The 19514-nt window shown below is 42.7% G+C and overlaps 1 protein-coding gene across 1 annotated transcript in view; it reads right to left on the bottom strand.

Annotated features, from left to right (window-relative positions):
* Positions 1-11258: 11258 nt before the first annotated feature.
* The window catches only part of LOC134528225 (insulin receptor-like), a 31215-nt gene continuing 22959 nt past the window's right edge, over positions 11259-19514 (bottom strand). Inside the window, exons 4-5 of the mRNA XM_063361646.1 lie at positions 16386-19284; positions 11259-15122 (exon numbers count right to left, since the gene is read on the bottom strand). Coding sequence (XP_063217716.1) covers positions 14811-15122; positions 16386-19284 — 3211 coding nt within the window. The 3' untranslated portion in view covers positions 11259-14810. The remainder of the gene's footprint in view (positions 15123-16385; positions 19285-19514) is intronic.

Below are 19514 nucleotides of genomic sequence, written 5' to 3'. Positions count from 1 at the left end.
GCCGACGACCTGGTGCAGGCCGCTGACGAGTCGGGTGCGCCGCGCCCGTCCGTCCTGACGGGGCGTGCCGGTGTGTCAGCGGACACCGCAGGTGCTGCCGGTGTCGCCGGGGCCACCTGGTGTCCGGTGCGGCTCGCCGACGACCCGGTGCAGGCCGCTGACGAGTCGGGTGCGCCGCGCCCATCCGTCCTGACGGGGCGTGCCGGTGTGTCCGCGGACACCGCAGGTGCTGCCGGTGTCGCCGGGGCCACCTGGTGTCCGGTGCGGCTCGCCGACGACCCGGTGCAGGCCGCTGACAAGTCGAGTGCGCCGCGCCCGTCCGTCCTGACGGGGCGCGCCGGGGTGACAGTGGAGGCCGGGCTAGGGTTCCAGGGACAGTGGCCAGCCATGGCACTACCCCCTAGCGGGCGTTTCCCGACGTAAGGCCGCCCGCCCCACGGGCTTGCCAGACAGCTGCCCGCGTGGGACAGACGTCGTGCCAGTGGTACCGCTCCTCACGGCAGTACTTGCAGCGCGGAGCCCCCTGGTTTGGTGCCCCGGTGTTCTCCCTGGGTGCGGTACGTCGGGACGGCTGCTCCCCCTGTTGCCTCGGCACTGGCTCCACGTACGGTACCAGAGCCCTGGAGACCTCGGGGGCCGCCAACATCGGTGGCGACGCACCTGGCCGTCGGGTGGGCGGCTCGCGGCTGCGACGGACAGCTTGCACGTCGCGCTCCACCTCGTTCGCCAACCGCACGAACGTCTCCAGTCCCTTGTCGGTGGCGGCCCTAAGGAATGGCCGCAGTTCGGGCAGCATCAGCTGGACGACTACCCCTAGCATGCTGCTGTCGTCCTCCCCTTCCGCCAGCCGTCGGTGGAGCCGCGCCTTAGACCTGATGAAGGCCTCCGCGCTCTCCCCCGCCTCCTGAGGCCGGCAGAACAGTGACTGTTGACACCGGGCCCGGGCACGGGCGTCGTTGAAACGCTCCTCCAGTCCGTTGGCGAAGTCACCCCACTCCATGCCGTATTCTCCGGCTGTGGTTCACCAGTCAAGGGCACACCCCCTCAGCTGATCGCACGCCTTCTCCGTCCACTCATCTGTAGGCACCGCGTATCGTGCCAGCCTGTCTCGGCATGTCCGCAGGAACTTTGCGGGGTCCTCGTGCTCCTGCCCTCCGAACTCCGGCAGCTTGAGGGTGCCGCCGGGGCGCGGTGCGACAGGGGCCGCCGGCGTCGCTGACGGTCTGTCCAGCGCGAGCTCGCACGCGCGGCACATGAATAGCCCATTCCGGAAGTTAAGGAACTCCCGGGCCTCGGTGCACGAGCGGTGCCTCACGGTGCCGCACTGGTGGCAGAACGCCACCTCATCGGGCCGCCGATGACATCCCCTCGCGCCGCACTGAATTGTAGACGTCGGCCCTGATTTTCTGTCGTCAAAGTCTGTTTTGTGCTTCCTATCTGTGTCGCAGGTACAGGTGGCGAAAACCCCTGCCGCGGCATGATTTATTGGCAACCCTGGCAGAAGGCATGCGTGGCATACCCCTTCCATGTCTATCTTTACCGCTCCGTCACGGCTCATGTTCGTGCTCCTGTTCGGCGCGTAGCAGCTGCGCAGCTGCGCCACCTGATCCGTGTGCGAGGCGCGCGGACTTCCGCTCCCACAGCCGTTATCTCGCCTGACGCGTAACTTGATGCGCGTCTGGCGTGTAACTTGACGCGCGCCCTTCGCCAGGTGCCCGCTCCTTTGGCTGTCTGCGCGTCGCGTCCGTTTCCGCGCGATTCCCGACTTCCTACGCGAGCCCTTACTGGTACACTAATTTGAAGTATAAAATTTGAAAAATTTGAGAAAAAATTTGAAAAATTTGAAACAAAATTTGGAAATTAATTTTTTGAAAATTAAAGCCACACTAGTCGGGCGCCAATTTGACGCCGTCCCCGCTACCTCTGAGTATTTAGACGTGATTTTGTTCAGTTCGTGATCTCAGGGAAGGTTCGGCCTTGTGGCTAGAGGTAGGGGTCAACGCAGTAGGGCCCCCCGAGCTGTTGAGGCCACTCGGGACGCCTGAATAATAACACAAAACTTCTTCAGATAGTTCGTGAATTTAATACAGCACAGCCCAATACATGGTGCTGCCCGTTCTGGCCGTAACGGTTTGCCCGACGCGACTAGTCACACGCGCAGCTCACTTCCTCAGTGGCGGCTCACGATTCTTATGCGCGTGAGGGGCAGACTCGTTTACGTGATGCGAAAGTTACAAAAGACACTCTGACATGGCACACGATATTTTGAAGCACAATACACTACACTAATACCTAGCTCTGGATTAAGTTTGGTGGCGCACTGCCGTACGACGGTGATACATAAGCCCTGACATGACGAATTACACTTAGGCGAACAACTATTCCACTAATACATTACACTTGATAAACTGGGCTAGCAGCACGTAGGCCCGTGTTTCCGGCGACTCTACGTGGTGTCTAGGTGTGACCCAGGGACTGAATCGTTATTAAGTCTGATAGCACGTGTCGCCTGCTGGCTGCCCCGTGCGGGTCAAAACTAAATAGCCTGTAGGCTAGGTTGGGCGTGAAGCGCCGACGTGAAACCACATAATCTCCCCACAGTACTTACGTATGACGTGGAACACTCATCTTGAGCACTGATTGAATTAAGTTAAGTACCTCATGGTAAATTTAGGCCGACCGCGGAACTGTACAAAAAGGTTGAAAAGAAATTGCACTATGGAAAACTACATGTCGGTGAATGCAAAGTTTGAAGGTTCCGCGTTGCGCGCAGGCTGCCGGCCTGGTTGAGCTCTCGAAGGACACTAGCGGTGTCGCCGCGCGCGACCCCCCTCCCCCGCCAGCCCTCCCGCGGAAACGTGTGAATTTCGCGGGAAACTGAACCGGCCAGGTTCGGGACAAATCGCACATTGAAACATGATTTTGCAAAGACTTAATTATTAATTAATAAAAAATAATGTTTAATAAAATCCTGTGGAAAAACATAATTATAACAATTTGTTGTAGTGCGGCGGAAGGATATGCCACACCCGGCCGGATCCTTGCGCCGGTGTAGCACTCGTTGTATGGCGTTCGCCTCGTCGCACGAACTGCACTTTGCTGCGCGCACGGGCGCGTTCGGTGCACACGCTTTTGCGAGATGTTGATGAGGCATAGCGGTCTATGCGACAGAGGAGCATTGGCGGTCGGCGTCAAACTGTTAAAATTTAACATTAAACATTTCATCATATAATTCTTTCTTTCTACATGGTTTAAAATAAATATAACATTTTCTTGAATCACTACAGTATGATGAGCGCTGGGCTATCTCTTGCTTTTGATGTTAACTACAGGATTGGCTTAATTTCAATGCCAGCATTCTAACATATTTTTTAAGTTACAGTTAATTATTCTTTTTATGACTATAAAGAATACAAAAAGTATTATAGGGTATTTTCGCTATTATAAACTTTTATTTTTAACAACTATAGGTAGTGCATGCTCTGTAATGTTCATGAAAGCAATACATATAAGTATATGGATGAATCATGCCGATCCACCATATTTTTTATTTCTGCCCCTAAAGAAGTATAACTTCCATTCACAAATACTTCCATTCGCGCATGTATGCATGCAAGCAGCCGAAAGTGAAAATTTCACTCCCAACAACTCCCTTCAAGAAATATAACTGTGACTATTCTAGATCATGATACCATAACAATACTGATGACGTTACCAGTATGACGTCGCTTACATCATTAACACCCCTACTTTCATACGGGTCAAGCTTGAGAATATGGGGGTTTCGGGCAGGGAACAATGAACACACTATTTTTCATGCATCTCATTTTTTTAATATTATAAACTAGAATATAATCCCCTCCCCAGGCCCTATTCTATTTTGTGATAAAAAATTTTCATTATCAATAAAATTATGTCTGTAGACAATACCACTTATGACAATATCAGGAAGATTAAAATTGTACCCTATTTATTACAAAAAATTATTTTACTGAAAATAAAAAGGGCATGAAGAGTGGTAAATTATGAGGAATAAAATATCGGTATTGTAAAGTTGACTGGGTGGGACTTTACTCTAGTTCACGATACCGAGAAAATATATTGAGAAGTCTCACTTTCAAAAAATTGAACACTGGTATTGCAATATATAATTGACCGGATGGGACTGTATTCTAGTTTATGATATTGAGGGAATTTTATATCGAAAAGTCTCTCTTTCAATAGGCTAAATTAAATACCGGTATCACAAAATAGAGTAGACCTGGTGTGACTGTACTGTACTTCACAATACCAAGAAAAATATTACCAAGATACTTCACAAATTTTACTGGTATTGCGAAATCTAGTATACCGGGTGGACTGAATTCTACTTCACGATACCGATAAAAATACTATCTCAACCCGGAGGGCCTATTTTCTATTTCACGATACCACAAAATTTTAATAACGAAAATTCATATTTTATAAAATGAAATACAGCTATCACAAAACTAACTAGACCTTGTAGAATTTTAGTCTCATTTATGATACCTTCCACTTATAATTTACTAAAATGAAATACGCATAAGTTTTTACTAGCTGTACCTACCCTCACCGGGGTGCTGTCATAACTTAGAAACACACAACTTAGAAACACATAACTTAGAATTTTCTAAGTTATGATGGTTCTAAGTTATGACTTTCTATGTTATGATGTTTCTAAGTTGTGTGGTTCTGTGTTGCGTGTTTCTAAGTTACGTGTTTCTAAGTTATGATAGTTCTAAGTTGTGATAGTTCTAAGTTATGACTTTCTACATTACGACATTTCTAAGTTGTGTGGTTCTGTGTTGTGTGTTTCTAAGTTACGTGTTTCTAAGTTATGACAGTTCTAAGTTGTGTGTTTCTAAGTTGTGATAGTTCTAAGTTGTGACTTTCTACGTTATGACATTTCTAAGCTGTGTGGTTCTGCATTGCACGTATCTAAGTTACATGTTTCTGAGTTATGGCAGTTCTATGTTGTGTGTTTCTAAGTTATGATAGTTCTAAGTTATGACTTTCTACATTATGATGTTTCTAAGTTGTGTGGTTCTGCATTGTGTGTTTCTAAGTTATGATCTTTCTAAGTTGAGTGTTTCTAAGTTACGTGGATTTTTTCACGTTTTCTAAGTTATGACAGTTCTAAGTTGTTACTTTCTAAGTTATGTGTGGTTCCCAACCTCACCAAACCTTTTGCCTTGTTTTTATCACATCAACGATTGTACCACTAACATACAGGAAAACGAGCAATTTTACATTACCTAATAAATTTTATGACTCATCTAACCAAAGCAACTATTTCACCTAACATCGCAAATGCAACACACACTGTTGTGTTTTCACCTTGTTTAAATGGACATCAACTCATTACACTGTACGACTATCACATATTTATTCAAAATCGCTCTACTCATTATGTTACAATCACTCTCCACCATTACATCACGATCCACTGCCCGCTTTACCACTCCCTTTCATAGATACCAACTCTCATAGATGCCAACATCACATATCACAACACCTTCCCTTTTATAGCAAATACATCCACACTCTTGACATATTACTACAATCCAGAAACAGAGCAAAAGTTAAAACAGTCATCAGTTTGGGGAATCATATTATTTGGTACTCACTAGTCTTTGTATCTTGCTGGCACTTTCACCTCACGTCCACTTTTTGTACGTCTCGACACATTGACCTTTTCCTTACCACTCATCAGTGCTGGTGGGCACTCTCCCTGCCGCACTCTTGACCCTGATCCCTGCGACTCTCCTCCTGCCTCGTCTTCTGCTGGGAACCCCCGGAACTCATCATTAGAGTCCAGGCTGGACCTTCTCCTATGCAACTCAGGAGCAAGGCTGGATGGTCTCAAGTGATGGGAGTTCCTCCGCACGTGCTGGCCATCCTGATCACGGACAACGTATGATCTCGGAGTCGAAGACTTGTGTACAATTTCTGCTGGTTCCCACTGATTGTTTCTATTTAACAAGACCCTATCTTGGTGCTCGAACTCGGTTGCCTTTCTTGCCCGTTGATCATACCACTGTTTGATCTTCGCTTGCCTGTTACGTAGTTCTTCTGCTACCTTTCCCTGCACTTCCGGTTGTAGTAACTGCTGCCTCATTGGTAGTTTCGTCCTTACCCGGCGACTCATTAGCAACTGTGCTGGTGACAGGCCTACAGCAGTCAGAGTGTTTCTGTACTCTAGTAACATGACAGGTAGATCACTAGACGAATCCGAACACCTCCTCAACATGTTCTTAGCAATCTGCACTGCTCGTTCTGCAAGCCCATTCGACTTTGGGTAGTGAGGACTTGCTGTCACTACTTCGAAGTCCCAACTCATTGCGAACTGCCTGTATTTATAGGAGTTAAATGGCATATTGTCTGAAATAATGAGCTTTGGCACACCATGAGTAGCAAACACAGATTTCAGTCCTCTTATGACTTCATTGGCTTGTTTATTTGCTACTGGTACTATTTCAATCCACTTGGAATAGTAGTCAATGACAACCATATAGCTGTTGCCCCCATAGTCACAAAGATCAATACCAAGTTTCTCAAACGGTAATTCTGGAATTTTGTGAGATATGAGTGGTTCTGCTTTATTCTGGCTTCTGAATTTTTGGCATGTGAAACACCTATTTATCAATATCTCAATGTCTTCTGCCATTTTTGGCCAATACAGTACTTGCCTGGCTCGTGCTTTGGTTCTTTCTATGCCTAAGTGGCCCTCATGGAGTAAGAGTAGCATCTGCTGCCTCAATGCCACTGGCACTACAATGCGATCATTTAAGAACACTAGACCCTTGTCGAGATGCAAGCAATTCCTTTGGACAAAGTACATTTGAGCTTGCTGGCTGACTTGATGTTTGTGTTCTGGCCACCCATTTTGACAGTACCTCATAACCTCACACAGTGCTGTATCCTTAGCAGTTTCCCGCCTGAACTCATCCTTTCTAGTAGTCGACACCTGACTTGTATCACTCACACTCACAAGGTGAACCATTTCTGCAGACAAATCTTCATCTGCATGTTCCACTTCTGGCAAATACGCCCTTGACAGTAAGTCTGCTACATGCATGAGTTTGCCTGGAAGATACTCTACCGACAGCGTGTACCGTAGCAGCCTGATTTTCATCCGTTGAAGTCTAACAGAATACACATCTGCTATACTTTTCTTAAACACTGGAACTAATGGTTTGTGGTCTGTGTGTACTATGACATGCCTTCCATATATGTAGTGATGAAACTTTCTCGCTGCAAACACAATACTGAGCATTTCCTTCTCGACTTGTGCATAATTCTTTTCTGCTGAGGACAAACTTCGGGATGCATAGCTGATTGGCTGATCATCACACATTAAACAACATCCCAGTCCATCTTTTGAGGCATCACACTGAATGGACAGTTTTTTGTTGGGGTCATACAAGCCGAGTACTGGTGCCTTGCTGACCAACTCCTTGACTTGCTGCAACACATCAGTGTGCACTGGTAACCACTGCCACTCAGTATCGTTCTTCAGGAGTTCCCTCAGTGGAGCTATGATGCTAGCTAAGTTAGGTAAAAACTTCCTTAAGTAGTTGATGAAACCCAACACTCTTTGCAGCTCAACTTTGTTGGTGGGTGTTTGTAGTGCTAGAATAGCTCGCACCTGGTCGGGATCTGGCTGCATACCATTTGAGGAGAACACATGCCCAAAATACCTTGCCTCCTTCTTTTTGAACTGAATCTTGCGTACATTGAACTTCACATTTAGCGCTCTCGCTCTCTGTGCTACCTGTAACAATATTTGATCGTGCTCAACTTCATTTGCAGCAGCAATCAAGAGGTCATCAAAGTATACTAGTACCCCTGGAATATCACCAAAGTTTTGCATGTTTATTCGTTGAAAAATTTCAGGTGCACTCAATAATCCAAATGGGAGCCTGAGAAATTTATAACATCCAAATGGTGTGCTGAAAGTGCAGTACATACTTGATTCCTCATCTAGTTCCACCTGGTAAAACCCATCTTTCAGGTCCAACACTGTGAAAATGGACTTATTGTTCAGCTGGCAGCTCAACTCCTCTAATGTTGGTATCATGTGATACTCCCTGCAAATTGCCTTATTCAGGTCTACTGGATCTAGACAGAGTCTGAGACTTTTGTCGCCCTTTTCAACAACATTTAGGTTGCTAACCCATCCAGTTGGCTGATCAACCTTGGCAATAATTCCTAGCTTAACAAGCTCGTCCAACTTGATTTTTAATCTATCTCTTAAGGCAAAGGGCACTCTTCGAGGTGGTTTAGCAACTGGCTGAACAGATTTATCTACTACCAATGTGCACTTGTTCGGAATACACCCGACTCCCTGAAATACATCTGCAAATTCTGAGAGGAACTTATCTTCCGATAAAACGCTACTGTGTAAGGTGTGGACAAAACTGCGAGAAACTAACTTCAAACACACGCATCCTGGCAGTCCAAGAATGGGCATTCTGCAGCTACCATCTTCAACAACAACAAACTCCAGGCACTCCTGAGCACCATCTGCTGTATTTACTCCACACATTAGCTTAATGACACCCACTGGTTTCACTTTTTTGCCGCCGAACCCTTCGAGTGTTATGTGTGACCATTTCAACTGGGTTGGGCGAGCCAGCTGCTTCACAATACTCTGTGATATGATATTTACCTCTGAGCCCGTATCAAGCTTGAAATATACAGTCTAACCTTCAACCCACATTTCTTGGATCCACTCCTTTCGGCCTGGCTTGGCCTCCTCCACCCCGGTTGTTGCTTCTGCCACTTCTAATGTGCTGACAAAGAACTCTTCCATCTCACCTCCCGTTAACCTAACCTCTTCAACTTGGTTGGTGCACACGGTTGCAAAATGATTGAACTTCATGCACTTGTAACATTTTTTTCCAAAGGCAGGGCACTCATTCTTCCTATGTACCCTCCCGCACCTTCGGCACTTAGGACTTCCTTGTTGCACATGCTTCTGTTCAGCCCCCCTTTTGTATGGTACCTGCTGCTGTTCAGTTGATTTCTGCTTTCTTCTATTTCGCCACACAGTTTCAACTGTGCCTCCTCTCGGGTGAATTTCATCATCCGACGAATCCTCACGCCGATTAACAGGATTGACAGCTTTGGTTTGTATAGCGTCGGCACGTTGCTTGCCTAGCTCAGCCACCCTACACTGTTCCATTGCCCGTGACAAGCTGAGATCCGGTTCACGCAACAAACGTTCCTGCAGCCCTTTGTCCCGAATGCCCAAAACTATTCTGTCCCGCACAACACTGTCTGTCTGGTCCTTGAAGTCACAACTTTGAACCAGCTTTTTTAAATCTCTCACAAACGAGTCGAACGGCTCTCCCTCTTCCTGAGATCGGCAATTAAACTTGTACCGCTCAACTACGATATTTTTTACAGGGTTACAATAATGTTCAAATGCTCGCAACACCTTTTCAAAATCCCTACGGTCTTCCGCTGGAAGATCGAATGTGTTGAACAACTCAACAGCCTCGTCTCCTATGAGGTTTAACCACATCGCCGCCTTGACTGCCGATGGTTTGGACTCATATCCAGTCGCCAGCATAAAAATATCAAAGCTCTGTTTGAACCGCCGAAAGTGTTCACACAGATTTCCATCTAGAAGCAGCGCCGGCGGTGGCTTAAACGATTCCATCGCGCCGAAACCTGTATAACCTCTATCTCCACGTGGCACAACAAGGAAACAACACCACTAAGGTCACGTTGCGAACACTATGCGATTTACTACCGACTGCGCCATGTTGTGTTTTCACCTTGTTTAAATGGACATCAATTCATTACACTGTACGACAACTCATTACACTGTACGACTATCACATATTTATTCAAAATCGTTCTACTCATTATGTTACATTCACTCTCCACCATTACATCACGATCCACTGCCCGCTCTACCACTCCCTTTCATAGATACCAACTCTCATAGATGCCAACATCACATATCACAACACACACAACACATGACTCACCTAACACATCAAATGAAATTCACATAAAACTACAAATCACAACCTTTTAAATTTCATAAAAAACACTTACCTTTCTTAGCATTATGGTAATAATCATTTTTTGTCAAAATTTCTATTGTAGATATTAAATTTAATCCAAAAACCATTTGCCATTCATCCTTTTAATTTCTTTGATATTGTGAAACACGAACCGTTACTTCCATGGTCACTTTTACAATCACAACAACACTCTCTCTACACTGTACCGTTATATTGATACAGCATAAATAAACATGACCTTCCTCTTATCTCGTCACTACTACAATCCTACATATATCCAACAAATTTCTTATTACTTACTTTTTGCTTATTGCAAACTCATTTATTTAATTTATAATGATAATCAATTCAACTTATTAATTTACTCTTCCTCGTATAAATGACCGCTACTATCGTTCCAAAACTCACACTATCATTCGTCTGTTTTTCCATGGTGAAAATATTTATTTTGGGAAAACATTACCTAAGTGACATTGGGAAGCAGAAATGCCACAGTGTTTAAATATTTTTATTTATACACACTAAGGCTAATTTATTGTCATATGAGTTGGTTGCTGAACCTAAAATTTTTACAGCTTTCAAGAAACCTTTAATTGTCCAATGCATATTTAAGAAATGGATATTGCTTGGTTTGGTATTGAACTAGTAATCCCCCCACTTCCCTCCTTTCAAAGAAATACTACCTATTGTAGCCATTACCATAGTGCAACTACTAGAAAATTTTCCTATAGTTTTTCGTTCCATAGTCAATGAACACCAAAATCATTATCAACTCTCTCTCTCTCTCTCTCTCTCTCTCTCTCTCTCTCTCTCTCGCTATATATATATATATATATATATATATATATATATATATATAAAACATTTTTATGGACATGATAACTGCCCTAATTTTTCACAAATCACTTCCAAACTAATACATAATAAAATATAGTAATAGAAAATCTCGGTCGAGTTCGTTAATGGGCAAAAACCGACCAAAGGGGTAGACAGAGGCAAGGTCTTTTTGAAAAACAGAAAAATCGCTATTAGCTCCCATAATATGATGAATATAGCATCCGTTATATATAAATATATATATAAAAAACTCGTAGGAGTAATACCAAAATATTTTGTATACATATAGTTTTGATATGACCAATCATAACTGCAAGAGATGGAAAAAACAAGGGTTGGAGAATAAATAATTCATAACTCTTTTAGTAGGCACACAGTCTAATCCATTCATATTGCTTGTAAATCTTATAATTTTTATATAATTTTTTTGTTGGAAACAATTTTGTATCAAACAAACCATTGCTAAGAGTTAAATAAAAACAGGAGTAGCATTTAAAAAAATTCATAATTACAATACCATATACACTATTAAATCCGTTGTTATTTATTATAAAACCTTAAAATATTAGCCATAACTTCTGTTTGAAATAATTCAACCAACCATTACTGCAAAGAGTGGAAAAAACAAGGGATGAAGAACAAAAAAATTTATAACTCCCTTAATATGCACACTATTAAATTTGTTCAAGTTGTTAGTAAACCATATAAATACTATCTCAAAATTTTGTCTGAACCTATTTTTGATAAGACAAACAATTCCTACAAAGTGTTGGAAAAAAAACAGGTATAGAAAAAATATCATAAATTACATATCATGTACACTATTAAATCAATTTTCTTTATTGTAAAACCTTAAAATATTACCTACAACTTTCGTGTGCAATAATTTTTTATTCAACAAACCATTTCTGCAATTGGTGATAATAACAAGGATTGAAAGACTAAAAAAAAATCATAAAATGTTTAGTAGGTATACTATAAATACATTATTATTTATTGTAAAAATCTAAACATTTATAAAAGCTTTAGCTGAAACAATTTTAGATGAAACATACTACGAATTACTATTAAAACAGGGTTTTAAATTTAAAAAAAAAATCAAAATTTCCTTACTATCCAACTCATTGGAATATATTTTGAAATATCTTAATATTATCTCAAACCTTGGTCCAAAGCAAACTTTTATATGAACTATTATTAATGCAAGGGATGATAAATAGTGTTTGAAAGTCAAAAAGTTTCATAACTACCTTAGTAAGCATAGTATGAAGTTCGCTGTAAGCTATTCAATGCTCAATGCATTGAGTTAAAAACATTATAAACATTTTCGCTGCATGGAATATGACAATATATGGGATGTCATGTAAGTACATTGAGTTCTTAAATTGTTCAAGAAGTTTATAAAACGTTTCCAGAAGAAAGGTACTTTGAAATCTACCTATGCCTGTAGGCTGTGCCAAAATGGAATTTTTAGTTTAAATTCCTCTCAAAATTGCAGCAGTGATATGTTAATTATTGCCTACATATTATGTTACTGCATTTTGTAAAAATAACTGCATTCATGTAATCAGTTATTTCTTTTTAATTTTTAATAATTTTCATGAAGGTAAATGAACAAAAATTCTAAAACAAACTTACTGTAAATAAACATATATATTCATAGTAACATTCCCTGAATAAAATTACAATTAAAAAGTTCATTAAACTAAATATTATAACAATTTTTTTTAACTAGGTTGATTAAATTTATACTTTATACAATACATATGTTCAAAAAAAATATTTCTCAGACATACTCTAAGAACAAAGTTCAAAATTGACATAGATTTGCATTTTAAAGAATTTTAATCATCTACAAACTCTATGTTCTAACATATTTGTTCCAGTCTTTGAAAGTTTTTGACTAGAATTTTTTTTTTACAACATATTTGCTTTATTGTTAAGTATCATACACTTTTATTTTTTTTTCAGAATAAAATAATATTGAACCTTTTACATTCAGTATTTCATTATTTTTTTTATATTTAATTATATCTGCTTAGTGTACACAATAAGTGCACTTATAGTCTATAAGATTACAAGTTAAATCATAACATGTCTCACTTAGGTAGTTTATAAATGCTGCACTCCACCAAATATTATGGAATTATGATAGTATAAAAGTAACAGTAATGAAAACAGTTTGTTGTCCAAGGGTCCTACTTGATTTCATTAGTACTTATCACAAAGAAAACTATTTTAAAAAATATAATTGTATTTAAAAAAAATAGTAGAGCAAAATATTTTATTTTTATGATTGTATTCAGAAACTGTAAACTAACCCATAAAAATAACATCACAGCTAATATTATTAATACATCACATAGGAACTATCTTTTATCAGTACATTTGGTTTTTCTTACACAAGTTCACTCGAGAATGATAGGAAAACTATGCATGCTGCTACCGCAATGGGGGTTGAAGTGTTCGTCGAAGTTTAGGGCGCCACCACATGTATAATGGGCATGTGGACCCGGCTACTCTGTTCTCAGGGCCGTGATGTAGCCCGTGTGTGGCGAGGCCCGTTTCCCCCTGTGTCGCTCAAAACCTCCGAGACCGACAACAGGTGAATGAAGCTCCCTCTCGCAGCGCTCGCGACTCACTGCCCATTCGTCCTCGCTCGGCAACTCTCGGGAGCGGAGCACTGACGTCACATTGGCGGGCGGGCGTAGAGGGTGGTGGTGGAAGGAGGGGGCTCGCAGATTTTAAGGGGAGAGGTGGTGGCACATCGGGCTCAGAAGGGCGCAGCCCGGGACGATGTCAGTGCACTGCACTTTTGGTGGGAAGTTCACACCCATAACAATGTGCATAATATATGATCAGTGATAACATTTTGTTACACAAAAAACTATAATATATATGTTTTATGTTTGACACTATTGTTTTTGCAACAGGGTATTTATTAAGTCTAAGCTATTTTGAAGCTATATTTCAATAGATTTTGGATCTGGAAAATTTAATTTTGCAAAGTTCCTCAGTACTTTGATCAGTTTAATTTTATTTGTTTGCAGCTTGTGCTGCTATAAAAAATTGTGTTGTACCACATAGGTTGACAAAATTTAAGCTAAATATAAACATCTATTTTTAAAATAAAAAAAATCGAAGGGTAACTAAAACAAATTATATTCCTGGGCATATAACAATAAAATTTATGTGGAGCAAAGGTTATGTTATCTATAGATGTAATACTAAATATTTACTGTGAAATTTTTAGGAAATAAATTATATCATGGAAAGTGCTTACGTAAATTAAGCCCCACATTCACAGTTGTGACTTGATGCAAAGTTTTTGCTGGGAATTTGCTTAACTGTGTCAAGTGGCTGACAGTATATTAAAATGAGTTCTAAAAAAGTTAATGTGATAACGGTTAAAATAAACGGTGGCGATCTGGTGATTTGTCGGCTTCCAAACTGACTGGCTGAAAATTAAAAAAGTGATCACTAAAACTGGCCTTGTTACTTCTTTGTTGACAAAATATGCCTCAGACTTACAGTGTTTGTAGTGCACGCGGAAAGGCTCACAGCAGTTCGGAGCCAGAGCTGGTGAAAGGGGAACGGGAGGAGGGCGGGATGTTTGTCGTGATGCACGTCCTTTATATGCATTTCAGCTTGAACATATTACCACTTGCACAATTCCAATTCCCTCTGGTTAAGTTACACACAGGTGTTTATCTACTCTTGCTATTGTCATTCCTCTCACACCCAACCATCCAACCTGACAACCTCCTTTACATGACTTCTTTGATCTCAACACACTTGAGTTCAGGAACTAGTGGTTTTTTTTTTTAGGTTTGCTCAGGAGATTGTTATTTCATGCAGTGAAAATTGCGATCAGGGGTGCTCGGGGCGTCTCCCTGAACCGGCCCGAGGCTCTCACGACAAGAAGTACTCGCCGCCTGACCCCGGCGAGCCGACGTCCCCCAGCAGGCTGACGAGCTCCTCCTCGTGGGCCCGGAAGTCCTGGCCGGACCGCAGCTGGAGCCCCGCCTCCCCGTGGTAGAAGGACACCCGCCGGAAGTCGTCGTCCAGGCGGGCGCCGCCCGACTCGAAGCAGTCGAGCACCTGCAGGAACGTCGGCCGGTGGTTGGGACTCCGCCGCCAGCAGCACGCCATCAGGTGGCGGAGGAAGCCGGGGCATCCCGCGGGGTGGTCCAGGCAGCCTCCGGCCACCACGAACTGCAGGACCTGGTGGGCACGTCACGTTCACGGTCAACCAAACCACTCTCACGTGGCGCAGCGGTGAGGCGCTGGAACTCTCCTGGCCACCCTGACATCAGGTTTCCCCGGTTTTCCTCAAGTCACTCGAGGCAACTGCTGAAGTACTTCCTTACCACAGGACACGTCTGATTACTCTGCCTACATGTCTGCTCTGTGTTGTAGTGTACATATCTAATACTTCCTCACAAGGCCATCGAGAGAAACCAAGTGCCCGGCAAATAATTTTTTGGACCCCCTCCCTATTATTTAATGTGCAAATTTTCAAAGCCCACAATTTATAAAAAAAAATCTGACTACTGTAAACATTACTTGTCAATAAGTACCTACTGTACACGTGACTTGCACATATCGCATAACTGGTAAGGTTTTCAATGAATCCTATTAACAATAGATTTGTATTTTTCGTTATATAAGGGTAAACCCAAGCATAAGTATAAATTTCGGAACTCATCTGGAGCCTCCTCCCTAGTTCCCAGGCCCCAGGAAATCCCCCCCCCTTCCCCCCTCTCTCCTAGGCCCTGTATCCTCACTATTGACAAATGTTAAGGGCAAATAAAACTAAAATATATAAATAAATAAAACAATTCTAAAAATAGTCTTAAAATGAATGAATGCATATAGCTGTTGTTACCAGATAGTAAAAATTTGTTGTCATCATTCATTTTGTGAATGAGGAAATAAAAGTGGAATAAATGTGTAAGCATGACTACTGACACATTATTTTGCATACTATCCAAACAGTTGATCAAATACGTGTACTTGTGCACTCAATGTTTCGAAAAACATTACTTCATGCATAAGTGATGGTACAAGTAAAAATTATATTAGGGGTTTTGTTTAACTCAAGGAATCTTACTTTACAGCAGCTTTAGAAGTTACACTTTGAAAAATGCTGTTTGTAATTTATTGTATAGGAATATTTTTTCATTTCAGTACCGGTAATGATGGATACATACAATAAATACATTAGGATTACAAATAATTAAATTAATGTTGACAGCAATATTTAAGTAGAAGGAATATTTCAGTATATTAAAAAACTGAATTATGTTCAACAGAAAATACTGTTTTCTCGGCTATGAAAAAAGAACTTTAAGTTGTATAAAATGTTCAGATATTTCATATCTGAGATTGTACTGTGATTTAGAAATAAAATGCTGGGACCCAATAATTGAGATTATTTTTTATCCTGTAAGTTCTTTAATAAAATTACTGATAAATTATAGTTACCTCTTCATTAGATAGTCCTTGATATGGCTGCTCTGCTAGAGTAATTATTTCCCAAAGTACCACTCCGTAGCTCCAAACATCTGACTTACTGGTAAAAACTCCATCGCCAAGGCTCTCTGGAGCCATCCACCTCACCGGAACCAGGCCTTTGCTCTCCTTGCGGTAGTAATCGTTCTCATATATGTCACGAGTCATTCCAAAGTCCCCTATTTTGACTGTCAAGTCATCGGTCACCATGCAGTTTCTGGCGGCAAGGTCCCGATGCACAAACTTGTTCGCTTCCAAGTACGCCATTCCATCGGCGATCTCTGCTGCCATTTTTACAGTTATCCGGGTGGTTGGAACTCTATCCACGTCGTCCCTCGCAGATCTGAGGTAAGTCTTCAAGTCTCCGTTCCCCATCAGCTCCATGATCACTAGCGGTGGCTGCCCTTTCGAGACTACACCTAGAAGCTTCACCACATGATGTGCTTCGGTGAACGCCTTCATCACAGACGCCTCGTTCAAGAACTCCAACCTCTGGTGCACCGTCGCTTTATCGTTCACAGTTTTCACCGCACAGCGAACGTTTGCTGGCCGTAAAATGCCCTCGTACACCATGCCGAAAGAACCGTGGCTCAATTCTTTCAACAGTTCCACTTTGTCTCTCGCAACTTCCCACTCGTCCTCAACGTAAGCACTCAAACTCACGTAATCTGGGTTGGCGAAAGTGTACAGTGATCTCTGCCGCTGCCTTTCGCTCTGTAATGCGTGCCAGATGTAAGCTCCCAATACAGTGACAATAGCAACAGCAAAAATTATGCAGGCAATTACTATAACCATGTTTGGATCAGCAGCAGTGCTAACGACACGGAAAAAAACCGGTGACGTAAACTTTCCAGGACCGGCTAGAGACGTCGCTCTCACACGGACATGATACCTTCCAGGGATTAAGTTGGGGAGCTCTATTGATCGTCCAGACTGGTTGAATTCGAAATGTGGCAAGCACATAAAATTAGGAAAATGTTCATCGTTTGCCAAGCCATATGAGATGTCATACTTAACAATTATACCATTAGGGTTTGGTGGTGAATCCCAACTCAGGAAATCTTTTCCATTCATATTTTTCACTCTTATACTCGTAGAGTTTATATCATCAGCAGTTTCTAGAGGTTTTGTTCTGCTATGCATGAGACTGGTCGGACTACATCGGACATGGAACCAGTTATCATCCGATTCGTTGAAGTATGATTTTCGGCAGGCAACTATTTTCATGGAATACTCGCCATAGTGTGCTAAATTTTTTATAGTAGTTAACGATGACGAAGCACTCACTCTCTTCATAAAGTAAACTAGGACTCCCGCCATTTTGACTTCAACCGTGTCATCTATGTTTGCAAATTTCGGAGGATGCTCTGATTTAAAATATGTTTCAACAGTTTTATTGAATAATGGCCCACCTAGTCCATAGTGATTAATAAAGCCTCCCTGTTCTCTAAAAATGTCATTGCTATATAGAAAACTATATATTGACTGTTCATTCATGTCATCTTTTTTTGTTACTTTTTGAATTATGTAGTCCAACTGGGAAAATGGAATGTCTAAGCCATAATTATTTTTTTCGCAGCAGAAATTTGAGGACTTGTTTGATGAAGTAGCAGAAACTTTTTGTGTTCCAGAATGTTTTTTTACATCAACAGGATGGTTACAGAAATCCCTGTCAATCACTGAAGTCTCGCTGTCTAAGTACAGTTTTCCGAGAATGATGTAGTGTGTAAGATTGCCATTGTGGTACAATGGGGGTTTCCAAGACAGTGTGATCTCCGAGGAGGTACTGTTTAATACAGCTACTGACCTGGGAACTGTTGGACGATCTGGGTGTGTCCTAAAGTACAAAAATGGACTCAGGCCTTTTTCTACTTCTTGTGCAATTGTGTACGTCTTAACAAAGAATGCATATCTTGTGTAAGGTTTGAGGTTAAATACCCTATGGTAAATCTTTTCAGGTAAAGGTTTGTCACTGTGTGTGATTACGTACTCAACTTTCCACCCATCTTCACCACAGAAGTTATCACGAATATCATTCACGGAAACATTTAAGTTATTTGCTTCTACGTAGTGTATGGTGAAGCCAAGAAGTGTTAGTCTTTTCAACTGTTCTACGGCGTTCCAGCTTATTTCTACACAAGTTGAATTTACAACAAAATATTCCGCATCTAAACTGAAGGTTTTGCATATGTTTTCGTTGCCGTTCGACTCTGCGGACACTTCCACGAAAGTGTAGTTCGTCAGTCCCGCAAACTTCTGCAGCCGGTCCACCTCTGCGAGGCAGAGCAAGGGGTTGTCGTGGAACTTGAGGCGACCGGCGCGGATCTCCAGCCCGGTCATCTGGTCCCAGGGGAACAGGAGCTGGAGGTTGGGGTTGTTCCTGACGACGAGGGCAGACGTCCCACCCTCCAGCCGCCTGCCGTGGATCCTCCGGAGCCGCCGGAGGAACCTCAAGGAGACGAGGGGCGCCGCCCGGGACACCTCGAGGTAGCCGTCGATCTCCTCGACGGAGGACAGGCTCTCCTCCAGCTCCCTCGCGACGGCGCCGTCGTCGTCGTCAGACTGCAGGCGCACGACCAGCGAGCCGTTGAGGTAGTTGCAGCCGCGCAGGCTCTGGGCGCACGCCAGACTCCTCACGTCCACGACCTCGCCGCCGCCGCAGAAGACCTGGCAGTGGCCGCGGCAGGGCTCGCAGCTGTCCCCCAGCGGCTGGTGGTCGGCGGGGCAGTCCTGGGAGCACGCCCCCGCGTACGGGATCCACCGCTTGTCCTTCGACGGCTCCAGCTCGCACTCCTTCAGCTGCGAGATTTCGAGGTTGGGGATGCTGCGGCACTCCTCGGCCGTCACGCACCGTCGTCCCATGTACGCATACCTGAAGGAAAGTAACCCGTGGTTTGTCAAAGTGCAACCAGCGAACACCAAAGGTACTGCAAGATAACATAATCTAGCAGCATGCGTTAATATGACACTGAAAGAAAAACTGATTAAATTGATTTAAAAAAATACACCAGTTTACCATTTTAATCATACGTTTCTCTAAAAAAAAATATCCATATATTTTTCCATTCCTCTGCTTTTTTAAAAATTAAATGCAGCAAAATT

The sequence above is a fragment of the Bacillus rossius genome, chromosome 1 (assembly GCF_032445375.1).
Source record: "Bacillus rossius redtenbacheri isolate Brsri chromosome 1, Brsri_v3, whole genome shotgun sequence".
NCBI classification, from domain to species: Eukaryota; Metazoa; Arthropoda; class Insecta; order Phasmatodea; family Bacillidae; genus Bacillus; species Bacillus rossius.
Note: the sequence above shows the minus strand (reverse complement) of the source record. Positions and strands in the feature narration are given on the sequence as shown.